Genomic DNA, 13225 nt, shown 5'->3' on the forward strand with positions numbered 1-13225 from the left:
AATCTATAGACTAAAAACCCCAAAGGATGAAAATAACCAACAAAGTGCAACAGTTTTTCCTCAACGGAGTCTTCAAAGTGCCTTCCCAGCTGGAAAGTCTAAACACCACTGTCTCCTCTTTAAAGCAAGCAGCAAACAAACAACTGGGCTCAGCTGCGTCCCAGCTTGCCCCATGGCTCCTTTCTTCCCAGGAAAAAAGGCCGGGCCAGCGCTTCCTGCAGTCAACCCTTCGGACCTGAAGGCAACACAGCTTCACCCACCACGTCAGCAACTCACCCTCCCGCCAGGCCAAGCCCAACTCGCTCTCAGACCCAAAAAGGTGAGATGAAAACTTTGCCTCCCAGGAACAAACACGACTCGTGGCTCTCAGGATAAGTCTTCGGAGCACAACGCAGGTAACTGTCACCAACGCTTGATTACTCCTGCGACCAAGCCAAGGTGCCCTTGGTGTGCTCTGCAGAGCTGGCACCTGAGGCGTCTCCCTGCTTGACACACAACGTTGCCTTCACCAAAATTCTTCTGGTGCCTGCTGTGGCTGTGAGCTACACCTGCCCCTAACAATTCACCATGGAGAAAACTTGAACAGCTTTTAAAAACCTGCAGTTCTAGTTATCTGAACTAACGCCAAAGACCCATGGCTGGTCAAGGGAGCTCCTCATCCACACCGGTTTGGGATGGACACAACCCTAGAGAGAGACACATGAGGGAAAACAAGATCTTGCTGTATCCCTTAGACACCGAGAAATTTTGGAAGAAAGCAGCAAACCACGTCTGCAGAGCCCATGAATCCAGAGGTTCCCAATGAGACCAAAATAGCAGAGGAAGATTTGAACAATACAGACGTCTGTAATAGAAAGGGTGTAAACAGCCAAATCGGGTCACAGAGGAATAGCAGTGGAGCAGCAGGCAAAACAAAAATAGCAGGAAAGGAAAGATAAATAAAAAATTCCTAAAATATATGAGGAACAAACAGACTGACAAGGAAACAAGAGAGCCATTGAGTGGAAAAAGGAGAAGAGCAATGCAGAGGCAACCAGCGTAGGCCAGGGATTTCATCCAGCCCCAGAGGGGAAGGCATGGGGAGGAAAGAAGACAGCTGAACTATTTCACTGCAGCGGCACGGAGGGGAAGAGGAAGGTGACTTTGTCAGGAAATTACAACCATCTGCACTTAGGAACAGCAGCACCGTTTGCGCAGTTCCACGGTCGCTCTGCGGGACAGGTGACCGGCACAGCCTGTTGTTCCATCGGTGTGGATGGCTGTGACGGATCTGTGTCCCCATCCCCAGCCCATCACTGTTTCCCTTCTCTGGTGCCATGGTCTTGCCTCCAGCTTTCAGGTAGATGAGACTATTTCGGGATAGCAATGAGTGTGGCAGGTAAAAAGGGGGTTCAGCAGTTCCTGCTTTGGGGAGGGGGCCAGTCTCATACAGCCCTGCATGAAGATGCCCCTGCCCCTCTCACTGCTCCCGACTCCATCTCCACCGCGGCAGCTCCTCCGAGCCCGATGCAGAGAGCAGCAGCCTGCCACTGTCCTCTCCCAGAGTCATCTTCTGCCTGTGACCTTCCATTCTCCCCCTCCCCAAGATCCGGCCACCACAGAAGAGCCACTTATACCAACAGAAATCCTTCTATGGCTCGAACAACACAGGGTTTGCCCACGCGGCTGAGGCATGAACCCTCATGGTTTTTTCCCCTCTTACTCTCTATACCTCACCCTGCCCCGTCTTTCTCAGCCAAAACAATTCCAATGACAGGTACGAAGAGGAAAAGCTAACTTACAGAAAGACACATCGCTTTGCACAAGGTGGTTCCCAAGCTCTGGCAAAAAGGATACTATGTCAAATACCAAATAACGAGTCCAGCATGCGCAGAGTCTAGCCAAGAACACAGTAGGGCCCAGGACTATAATTCAGAGCAAGGGGGCCAGGAGATGAGCCTGGAAAGGCTCAGGATGAGCAGAACACCGATGGGCAGCGGAGCAGCTACTGAAAATGAGACAAGAAAGGAGGTGACAGCAGCCTAGAAAGGAGTCTCCCTGCCTGGAGCTGGACACCACATGTCACTGGGTCAATGGAGGGAGAAAGGGCCCAGCTGCAGAGCCCGTCCCCTCCACTGAACACCAGGAGTGGGTACAGACTGTGTGATGGCTGGTTGCTACCAAGATGTTTTGGCTCAGGGCTCAGGATCTTCATCCCCCACCTGCAGCAAAGTCAGTTCTGCTTCTTTCTGCAGACAGAAAGCCCAGACTTCCCTATGCTGACCCCAACTCTCCACCTGTCACAATGTGGGCTGGAAAAAACAGCAGCTCAAAAAATGTGGCATGATTGCACTTTCTAATTATTATTTTTCTTTTATCTAACATTTTTATATCCACCCAGGGTAAGTTGGGTGATCCTGAGCTGCCGTCTGTAACCACCAAGGCTGGTAACTTACCTTTGCAACACAACCTTTGGCTCTAACCTAACATGATCATAGCAAAATCCGCGTTTGCAGAGACCTCAGGAGGTCTCTGGTCCGACCTACTCAAAGCAGGGTCTGCTCTGAGCTCAGACTCGGTTATTTGGCACTTTATCCAGGCTGGTCTTGTAAAACCTCCAAGGAAAGGCTGAGGAGCTGGGGCTCTGGAGCTTTGAGGAGACTGAGGGGTGACCACATTCATGTTGATCAATATGGAAAGGGTGAGTGCCACAAGGATGGAGCCAGGCTCTTCTCAGTGACAACCAATGATAGGACAAGGGGCAATGGGTGCAAACTGGAACACAGGAGGTTCCACTTAAATATGAGAAGAAACTTCTTCATGGTGAGGGTGCCAGAGCCTGGCCCAGGCTGCCCAGGGAGGTTGTGGAGTCTCCTTCTCTGCAGACATTCCAACCCGCCTGGACACCTTCCTGTGTAACCTCATCTGGGTGTTCCTGCTCCAGCGGGGGGATTGGGCTGGATGAGCTTTCGAGGTCCCTTCCAGTTCCTGACCTTCTGCGATGCAGAAGACACAACCTCTCTGGACAACCTGCACCACAGCACTGGCTCCATCTCCCCCATCACGCCCTCACAGGGGCCACCAGGTGCCCCTGATGCCACCACCCCGGCACACAGACCCGCTGCCTCAGCCCCTCCACAGCCCGGCTCTGGTTACCAACATCCCTCCTTGGCGCAGAAAAACACCCCCCACACCTCCAATTTCAGGTTTCAAGTCCAAAAATCCTACAAGACTTGATGACAGCAGCACCCAGCGTCCCCCTGCCAGGGCTGAGGCAGCGGATCGCCAGCTCAGCTCACGGCCGCCGCCGCCACCTCACAGCGCCCGGCTCCCCGGGGCAGCACGCCGAGCCCAGCGCGCTCCGCTCACCAGGGCGGACGCCGCCGCTCCCCCCGCTCCCCGCGCAGGCCGGGCCCGGCGGTTCCCCCCGCTCCCGCCGCAGCTCCGCGGCCGGGCCGCCCTCTGCCGGCCGCACCCCGCGCCGCAGCCGCGGCCCGCGGGGAAGGGCCCGGCCGGCCCCTCGGCCTCCTGTCCCCGCCCGCAGCCCCCGCTCCCCGCCCCGCCACAGCCCGCGGCGCTACGGCCGCAGCAGCGCAGGGGGCGCCGCGGGCAGCAGGTCTGGCCGTGCCCCCCGCGGGAGAGCGCCCGCAACGGGCCCTGCGCACCGCAACAGCCGCAGTGCTCACGCACGCCAAGCCCCGGTCCCCCGTTACGCACCCACATGAGTACTTACTGCCTTGTGAGGCTCCTTCACCTGAGGCAGCTTCAGTGTCTGCAAAGAGAAAGAGCTGCACTTAGATCTGGCGGCCGACTCTGCGCCCCGGCCGAGCTCGCTCTGCTCCAGCCGAGCTCCTCAGCACAGCCCCCGCCATCGGTCTGTGACGCCCAGACGGGAGCAGCTCCGGCAGCAGCGGCCTCCGAAACCGCACGGGCTCTCTGGCAGGGTGGCGGCTGCCGATGGAGCGGGCTGTGAAAGGCCGGCGGCCCTTACCAGAGGTGGGCTGTGGGGCCAAACCGGGCCGGCTCGCAGTCCTTTGGAAGAGGTAAAACATGAGGGTAAAAAAATATGAGGGTAAAAAACGGGGGTGGTGAGAGCCTGGCCCAGGTTGGCCAGAGAGGTGGTGGCTGAACCATCCCTGGAGACATCCCAGGCCAGGCTGGACGGGGCTCTGAGCAACCTGAGCTGGTGCAGATGTCCCTGCTCATGGCAGGGGGGCACTGGGGGAGCTGGGGAGGGCCCTTCAACCCAAACTGTTCTGTAATTCTGTGATAAGAGCCTCCAAACCTGAGGCTCTTGTTGCCCACACTGTCACAGAGGCCTGGATTTGAAATGGGATGGCTAGAAGCGACGCCCCTACCCCAGCCCTGCCCACAGGGAGCCGGCTCTGAGGAGCTGCACGGAGCCCCAGGAAGGTTTTGGAGCCGCCATCCCCCCGCTTCCCCTGCACCCCCTCCCCTCGCCTCGAGCGCCCCGTGCTGCGGCTCCAGGCGGAGGCCCTGGCTGAGGTGCGCACAGACTGGACTGACACATCCCAACAGTCCCACTGTCATCAATGCAGCTCGTGACGATGAGTTCCGTCATGTCTACTGGAGGTTTGTTGAAATTGCTCGTGCGCTTAATCCCTGTGCAAGTGCTGTCAACCCAGGAAAGCGAACAGTGTACAGTGCGCCCAGCTCAGCCCCCGTGGGAGACGGCACAGCCCGCTCCTCTGCCGGGCATCCCTCACAGACAGGGATGGCAAAGCCTCCAAGAGACGGGCACGAGAATCCTCCCAGGGCTGCTCTGCCCTCCTCTTACTGAAGGCACGTCTGAAAAGATGGAGAGAAAGCTCTCTCCGCTGTACCATGCAAGAAGCACCCAGCAAAGATCACATTCAAGCCCTAAATGAACGCAGCGGGCAAAGCTACAAGCTGGAAAACCCAACGTTACAAGTCAAGGATCATAAATGAATCGGATTTCCAAGCCAGTTTGAAGCGTTTAATATTCATCCTGAATTGCATATACTCTGTGTCACATTATCTAATAACATAACTACGTTTCAAAATATTCCGTATGTCTCTTGGAATCATGCTCGCGTTGCTCTGAAAACCACAGCTGCAGAATGTCACAGCATTTTTGAATTTAAAATTTGCAACCTCAAGTAATGAGGAGTGTTTGCATTTCATTTCCTTATTTCTTAAAAATAATAAAAACAAAAGATTGTGGGTTTGTGAATTTGTACATTTCTACTTGATTAACCTGCCTGATTAAATCACTTTTTTCCAGGCGATGATATTAATTTGGCACAACTTCATAAACTGAAGGGCCGGATCAGAAACCCTCAGTATCATATGCAAAACCTCGCCAGTCAAACCCTGCATTTTTCCACAGCTGCTATTTGTTTGAATTACCACCTATCACTCAAGGAAAAAGCTAGCTGTGGCACAATGGAGCGCTGCAAAATGCTGGCCTGGCGTTCCCAGACAACGGCATAAATAAACCAGAAAAGATATGTACTGTGCATGCACCAGGCCATTCCTGTCATTTAAATAGTTTTTAAAAGTACTTTAGTCAAATTTAACGATTACCAAGCAACACACTAAGGTTTGAGGAGTAGCCATTTCTGAACTGTGTTAAGAAATGCTACTCTTAGTCATAAGACAGACTAAAGTCTTCACGAATTAAAAAAAAAAGGCAAGTAAAAATCCCCTAACAGCCCACTCTAAATCACATTTGGGCTGAGACCAAGTAATTACAGCCTTAAAACATAAGACCAATTTCTGAGAAAGTTGCAAAAGTAAATCAGAGTAGGGAGGTCAGCAGGAAGGCTGGAAAACAAGCAAGTTAACTCCTGTGTCTCAAGTAATCTTCCGCATCTGTAAAAATCTGCTGCAGACTGAGAAATGTACCCAGTGAAAAACGGATGCTTGGGATGCAGCACAGAGGGCAAAGGACTCCCCAGAATCCTATGGTTTTTCAGTAGCAGATAATCTACAAATGAAACCCAACTATCTTCAGCTCGCAAACCCCATCTCTCCTCAGCAATGTTTTTTTCGCTATTAATTTTCAACTTCTCACCTCAAGATCATTTCAGTCACAGAACTGCTCCAACTCAGACTCAAAAAATGTGCACTTTGGAGAAACGCCATTTTCCATATTCGCAGTTTGAACGAGTCATCTTCCTTTTCATATTTGTGGAATCCAGCAGAACCCACTCTTGGAAAATATTAATTCGAAACTTTAGAAGCCTTGAGAAGTTTTTGAACAATTGGTTAAACCAGAAACTTTGTGTGAATAAAACAATCCTATTCCAGCTCATTCAGCATCTGTGATGGTAGATGGCACACCCCAGCGGGACGGTACCAAGAGCTGATCGCTCTGCAGCAACTCAATAATCTAAATAAATAATAACAAAAAACAACTCCAGCAAAATCATCATTCAGCCCAGAAAAGCTTATCTGGAAACAGAGAACTTCCACCAATTATGAGAACAGAGGCGATATATCCTGCGAGGGTTAAACTTGAGCCTTGCTATTTTCTTTCATTTGCTTTCGGAAGAATTCTCCTTTGGGTAAAAATCTCCCTTGCTTGGCCTCAGCCCAGAGGTTTTTAAATTTATTTTTTGAAAGACTAATAAAGTAATTCCAGCCATTTTTTTCTTTGAGTTACCTAAAAGTGAAATAATTTTTCAGCCTTTTTTTTCTTTTTTGAGTAATCTAAAAGCGAAATAATTTTCCTGACTCAAAACATGCAGATGTTTTGCTCCTTTTGTTGCTTAAATACAACCCAACTGTACAAAACAAAACTTTCTAGTTGACGAACTCCTGAAGGGCATCTAAACCTTTTAATGACTTGAAAAACCCCACACAGCTCAACAAAAAGCACTGTAAGCAACACAATTTCAAGGCCTGGGTTGCACGTAGGCGAAGCGGGAACGTTTGTCAGCGCCACGGCCGGGACTGAACCTTCTATCGCCAGCAGGAATGTGCAGCTTTTCTGCTCCGGCCGAACCCCGGCAGCTCCGCGGGAGGACGGAGCCGCGATCCCGCGGGGCCACACAACAGCTCACAAAGGAGCCTTTCAGCTCCACAACACCCCTTTTTTGTTGTTGTTGTTGCGTTTCTTTTTCATTTTATTTGTGCGTTTCGGGGAGGCGAAGGGGAAGGAACGCAACCTTTTCATTTCTTCCTTGATAAAATGCAGTGAGTAAATTTCTTAGCTACGTTTCTGTTCCTTTGCAGAACCTTTCGCGCGGGGTTTTGCGTGCCTGCATCTCAGCTTTCAGCGCAAAGCCGAACGGGAGCTTGTCCCTGCGAGCCAGCACGTCCTGAACGAGAGCTGCCCCAGCCCTTTGTGCTTCTGAACCGCCGGGAGATCAGTCGCTCCCTGAAGTTCTCCAGCCAACATTGAGCACCACAGGGAAGATTCAAGGAACTAAGAAAATGCCCCATTTTCCAATAAGAAACCAACTATTCCTGAAGGCAGACGAGAAAAAAAATCAGCCTAAAGAACACAGGTCACCTCCAACACAGCTTCTTTACCATGGAGATCTAGAGAAGAGGCACGTGCAGTTATAAAGAAAACCCAAACAACTAGGAAATTTCTCCCCAAAATGGTCCTTACAAAGAAAAACGTGATGGCACCAGGTGAGAGTCTTAATGTAGAGCTGAACAGCTCAAAGGATGAGAAGAAATTTAAGTTTTGCACAGGGCAACAGAAGGAACTGACAAGTAAGGACCGACCGAGCAGCAAGGGCAGCAGAGCTCCCAGCTCCACACTGCACACCGAGATGTACAAAACCCAGCTTAGAAACAACCCAGTTCCGAGCAAGGAAAACGTGGGACCTCCAAACCTCCCGTCCTGGGGACAGAAGTTGTGTCACCGCATGATGACACTGGGGCTGGCCAGACAGATGGTTGTTTCAGTTGTTCTGCCCCAAAGGTCCAAACCGGATGAACACAGTTACTATCTGCTCTCCCATGGGCTCAATTTTTTGCATCACCAGCTCTGTCCGTCTGCAGGACCAACCCGCAGTGGCCAAGGACCATTAGTGACCCAGGAACCAACAAGAAAGCAAAAACCAGAGGGCTGCTCAAGGGGAAGGGCTGCATCCTTCGGCAAAGCACAAAAAGCAGATATTCCTCCTTGAATGCCCAAAAAGACCTGGAAGAAAGCACCTAAAGAGAAGAAAAAGGGGCCTGAGTTTGCTTAAGCTACTCTGATGCTGAGTTTACCCAGGATCAGTCAAACTTTCAGGGTAAGGCAGACATTACGTGACTGATGGGTGACCCAGACCTCGGGGGAACCACGGCTGATGCTTGGAAAATGAATTGGGCAAAGGGGGAATGCCAGGTCCTGCCACCGTGATACGGCTCCCGCCTCGCCCAGCCAAAGAGAAATGACTAAAAGATTCGGGATCTGAGTTTCTGGCAGCTGGTAATTGCACGTAATAGGCCAAGGGAGCTCAATTTCCAGCTCTCTGAGGAGGAGCAGCCCGAGGGGAGCTGGGTTGCCAGCGCCATGTGGATTTATCCAAGACACGGACCGAAGATACACAGAGAGAACGTGCAATGTGCAGGATCACATCCTCGGTGTACGCGTCACCACCAAGTTACCTCATGTTTGGTACAATGATGCAATACCAGCCACTTCTTTATACGAAACCTTACGCGTGGCAATAAAAGCGTCTTTCGCAAAAATTTCTTTCAGTCTTACACTCTCATGCTATTTCCAGCAGGGTTATTGGTACAGTTCTGCGTACAATTCTCACTGCGTAATATCACATGGGGCTTTCCTCCAAATAATCCTTTTTTTTTCCTAACTATACATGACATGCACGTTCAATGGCAGACAGGTACATTTCCCGGCTGCTTCAACTGCCAGCTCAGGTTCTGTTTCTGGGAGAATCAAATTTACAGAGTTGCACTGAGTTTCAGGTTGATTTCTTGTTGAGGAGCGTACATGAATAAATATCTCATTTTGATTTTTATTGTCTTAAGGCAATTCAAATGCTCTTTAAATGTTACTACTACATGCGTCAGTTTACAGCAATATAAACCAACATTTTCTAAGTTTCACATAAAGAAATTGTGCTTCTCTATCACTGATGTGAAAATTACTAATAAATTTCCACATTTGAAATTTTGAAAATTTCCATCTCCCGTAGCTACACATTAAAAAGGTTTTGGAAGCAAAAGGTAAAGTCATGTCTCCCCTGATTTCATGACAAAACTATGGATTATCAATCGTACATGTATGTGTCAATGCATCCAGACCTTTTAATATATAGCATAGCACGATTTCATGATCAAAATGTAAAAAAATATATAAATACAAATCAATTGTATCACACAGCAGGACGTGACCTTACACTAATACAGCTCTAAAACTCCAGCTGAATTAAGGATTCCATAGTGCTTGGGGTAGAGAAGTAAAATAAAAGCAATCCTTGTCCCAAATCTAAATACTGCAATTATTATTGCAAAAATATTGCAATGCTGTGATGCAACAGTAAAGCATTCCGCATGTCAGCAAATAACTGCTGCTCACTATTGTATGGATTTTTTTTCTTAAACTGCAGAGTGAAGCTACTTTGTAGTTATATTTAAAGGACTTTTAAGAATTGTGTTGGTATTTAGAAGGAATACCAGCCTTGAAAAACAATTCTGCAGGTATCTAAGGGTAAGAAGTGGCTCTGTGATGTTAAACAGCACATGGCAAATATACAGCCGTGCAATTAAAGATTGTGCAAAACTCTGAGAAGTTAAGGATGCACGTTCACTTTTCAGCTGTGCATTTGCTGACTTCTGCGAGTTCACACATTTAAAATTTAATATTGCATTAGCCTCCATTATTCCCAGATTTTCAAACTTTTCACGAGGAGTTTTCTTTGTGCTCTTCAGCCATCCCAGTCAATCATTTTCTTGAAGACCACGAGCACCGACACCGCTGGTTACACCTGAGGAGCTAAAGCAGACGGTCCTGCACATCTGACACGCGGACTTCAGCGTTCAACTTGGGTCAAAGAAAATAAAGCCACTGAGAGGCTCGCGAGCTTGTTTCAAGTCCCTGTTGTTATTTCAGATACGTATTTCTCCAAACTAGACAAGCTACGCTAATTATACAAAACACCAAGGAAAGCTTTCCCATTTCTGCAATTAAGCGACACCAAATTGGCCAGACTTCCAGCAAATTCAAATAAAAGCCGCTCCTGACTAAGCGCTGGATACGTCAGACAAATGGGACATTCGGAAAGCGACCTCAGCTGACACCAGGGGCATGGGGTGAGTTCAAGTATCATTTTGATTTTAACATAAAAATCCAGCGGAGTAGCAATGCTGATATCTGACCTGACATCCTCCCATCCCCTTCTACCAGGGACGGACAAGGAGACCCAGCGGACACCTCGGGCCATGCCCAGCCCTGTGCTAGGGTTATCTGCCACGAGAAACTTTTGGATTTGCAGCTCTCCCAACATACAGCGATGCCCCCAGAGAGCCCGGGCAGTAAATATTGCACCAAACACAACAACAGCTGCTCCCGACCGCAGAAAATACCACTGGAGTAGAGAACCACCAAGCTGAGCCAGCCCCAAAGTCTGTCCTGCGAATGGGCCACCCGAAAAAACAATGAGTGATGAACAGAGAAGCAGTTGAGCAAACATCAGGGTCTTCCTGAAAATATCCCCTGAGCCTGAATGTTACCCCAGGGTCCCCAAAGATTTGAGGAGGAGTGAAATACCTCGATGCGCTCGCACGTGCGTCTGGAAACAGTTGTAATACTTGTATTTCTTCCCACATATTCCACACTCGTAAGACCCTGAAAAACAAGACAGAGAAGTATACATCACCGTATTAAATTGGGAAAAACAACCTCACCACATACTTATCCATAAACTGGGAACAAAAGAATGCCGTTTGCAGCAAAGTAATTTTTGGAAGGTTCATGGAGATAAATGCAGGAAATCACTATCCCAGACTCAATTCTTTTTTCAGCCTTATTTAAGATTCCTTGGCATATTACCCTGAACTTACATTTTCACTACATCTTTATAACTTTGCTAACATGAAAGGGCCACTCTCAAAATAGTCTGACTTATAATTTTATAATAATGACTAATATTTCCTATGGACAGAAATAACCTTGAATTACTTTTCAGTAAGTTCCTAGTATATGGGAAAAAAAGCTCTTCAACTGAAAAAAAGCAGGCCATGTGTTATCTTGAGGCAAGGAGTTTTCAGAATTTCTCAAGAAATGTACAATGTACAAATTTCTCAAGAAACCCACAGAGATTTGGTAAATATCCACCCAGAGGAAACCAAATAGATACAAATAGAACTTTTGACCTTTTTAAGGAAAAGCACATGACCACAGTAGTCTCTCTTCTCAATTTGTGTCTCTAATTCCAGAAAACACACATCCCTAAACAGTCATTTGAAATGAAACCAGAGAAATAGAGCTGGGAGAATCACTAGTAATGATGAAATTATGCAATGAATTTAGCCTCTTCTGTTTATTGGACAGGCAGACAGAAATTTCCTTTGATTTGTTATTTAAGTTGATTCAACCTTTTTTTGCCTCACTCCATCTTGGTGAATGGGCTATAAATTCACCTTTCAAGCTCTCACTTGCAATATGTGCTGCATTTCTTAGCTGTCCATCAGCAGGTAAGTAACTGTGATCCTGTGTGTGCTCTTCATCAGGATGAGAGCAGCACTTACTGAAAGAGGAGGTGAGAGAAAGAAAGGCTGAATATTATTTTGTATGAACGTAGCATTTCCACGGATGCTTCCTCATGCAACCTTGAAACAATCTCCTCCTGACCACGCAAACCAGGAAAACTCAGGGACAAGCCACAAACAAGAACAAAACATTCACACACACATCCAAATAAATATTCCCCAACACCGTTTTATGGCAATACTTACCCAGCACTACTCAAGAGTCAGCTCCTTACAGGAATAAAACCAACTGTGTTTTTTGAATGCGCAATACCCATGTTCTTTTTTCCCTTCCCATTCCCTATTGCTTACAGCTTGGGAAGAAAACAACCTTCCTTCCAGCCCCTAACAGCGCTGAATTCCCCGTCCATCGCTGTTAGCATCACTTGGGACTGGCTTTTGAGCTGGGGAGGCCGCTTGGTCATTGATGCTGAAAGAGGCAATTCGCTACAGTCTGATACACAAGAGTACACACCTGAAAAAATACTCAAAAATAATTATATATTCACTTGACTATGTCTATCTGCTCCATAGCCTTTTAATTATCGTAGCTAGTTGTATTTTATACATAGATACACATATGTGGGACAGCCATCACCCGTGGTCACTCCACGCAGGCTTTTTTAAGCGAAATCCCGGATACCAGCAGGTTGGCAGCATCATTTTCCATGCTCAAGGACTGATTATATTCATCGCCAACCTCCAAAACCCCTTCCTGAAAACTATTCAGCTGGAGCCCCGAGGCAGCAGCGCCAGCAGACGAGCGCACTGACCACCCTCAGGGTCCTACAACCACCGACCCCCTGCGACAGCCCAGGTTGGGCGGTACCAATAGGAAAACGCTCCTGATGCCCATCCGCACCCCAAACCAGCGCTGTGCCCACACGGAGCACTGGGAAAACTGGTAAAGACCCCCCTGCAGTGCTGGTCCAGCTCTGGGTCCTCAGCACAGGACACACACGGACCTGCTGGAGAGGGGCCAGAGGAGCCCCGGGAATGATCCGAGGCTGGACCAGCTCTGCTGGGAGGACAGGCTGAGAGAGCTGGGGGGTTCAGCTGGAGAGGACAAGCTCCGGGGAGACCTTGGTGCGGCCTTTCCGTACTTAAAAGGGGCCGATGAGGAAGATGGGGACAGACTTTTGAGCAGGACCTGTTGTGATAGGACAAGGGGTGATGGTTTTAAACTAAAGGAGGGAGATTCAGGCTGGACATGAGGAAGAAATTGTTGGCCCTGAGGGTGGTGAGAGCCTGGCCCAGGTTGGCCAGAGAGGTGGTGGCTGAACCATCCCTGGAGACATCCCAGGCCAGGCTGGACGGGGCTCTGAGCAACCTGAGCTGGTGCAGATGTCCCTGCTCATGGCAGGGGGGCACTGGGGGAGCTGGGGAGGTTCCAACCCAAACTGCTGATTGTATGAAAAGCTGGAGTCATCTTCCTCAAGGGGGGAACCTCTACCCACCCTGCACAGACTGCAGGTCACTGCTCCGGGTGGGCAGCGGGTTTGCGGGGGAGTGAGTTACAGATCTACAGTTCTGCGGGCAGCAAGAC

The 13225-nt window shown here is 49.0% G+C and overlaps 1 protein-coding gene across 10 annotated transcripts in view; it reads right to left on the reverse strand.

The window, feature by feature from the left end:
- ZNF618 (zinc finger protein 618) overlaps positions 1-13225 on the reverse strand; it is a 173579-nt gene that overhangs the window by 64906 nt on the left and 95448 nt on the right. For 9 of the 10 annotated variants that reach the window (XM_065648310.1, XM_065648309.1, XM_065648308.1 and 6 more), the window contains 2 exons: positions 10700-10777; positions 3713-3751 (listed from right to left, as the gene is read on the reverse strand). In XM_065648310.1, the coding sequence (XP_065504382.1) occupies positions 3713-3751; positions 10700-10777 (117 nt within the window). The remainder of the gene's footprint in view (positions 1-3712; positions 3752-10699; positions 10778-13225) is intronic. The other variant, XM_065648302.1, reaches the window with a different exon arrangement.

The sequence above is a fragment of the Caloenas nicobarica genome, chromosome 19, assembly GCF_036013445.1.
Source record: "Caloenas nicobarica isolate bCalNic1 chromosome 19, bCalNic1.hap1, whole genome shotgun sequence".
Classification (NCBI taxonomy): Eukaryota; Metazoa; Chordata; class Aves; order Columbiformes; family Columbidae; genus Caloenas; species Caloenas nicobarica.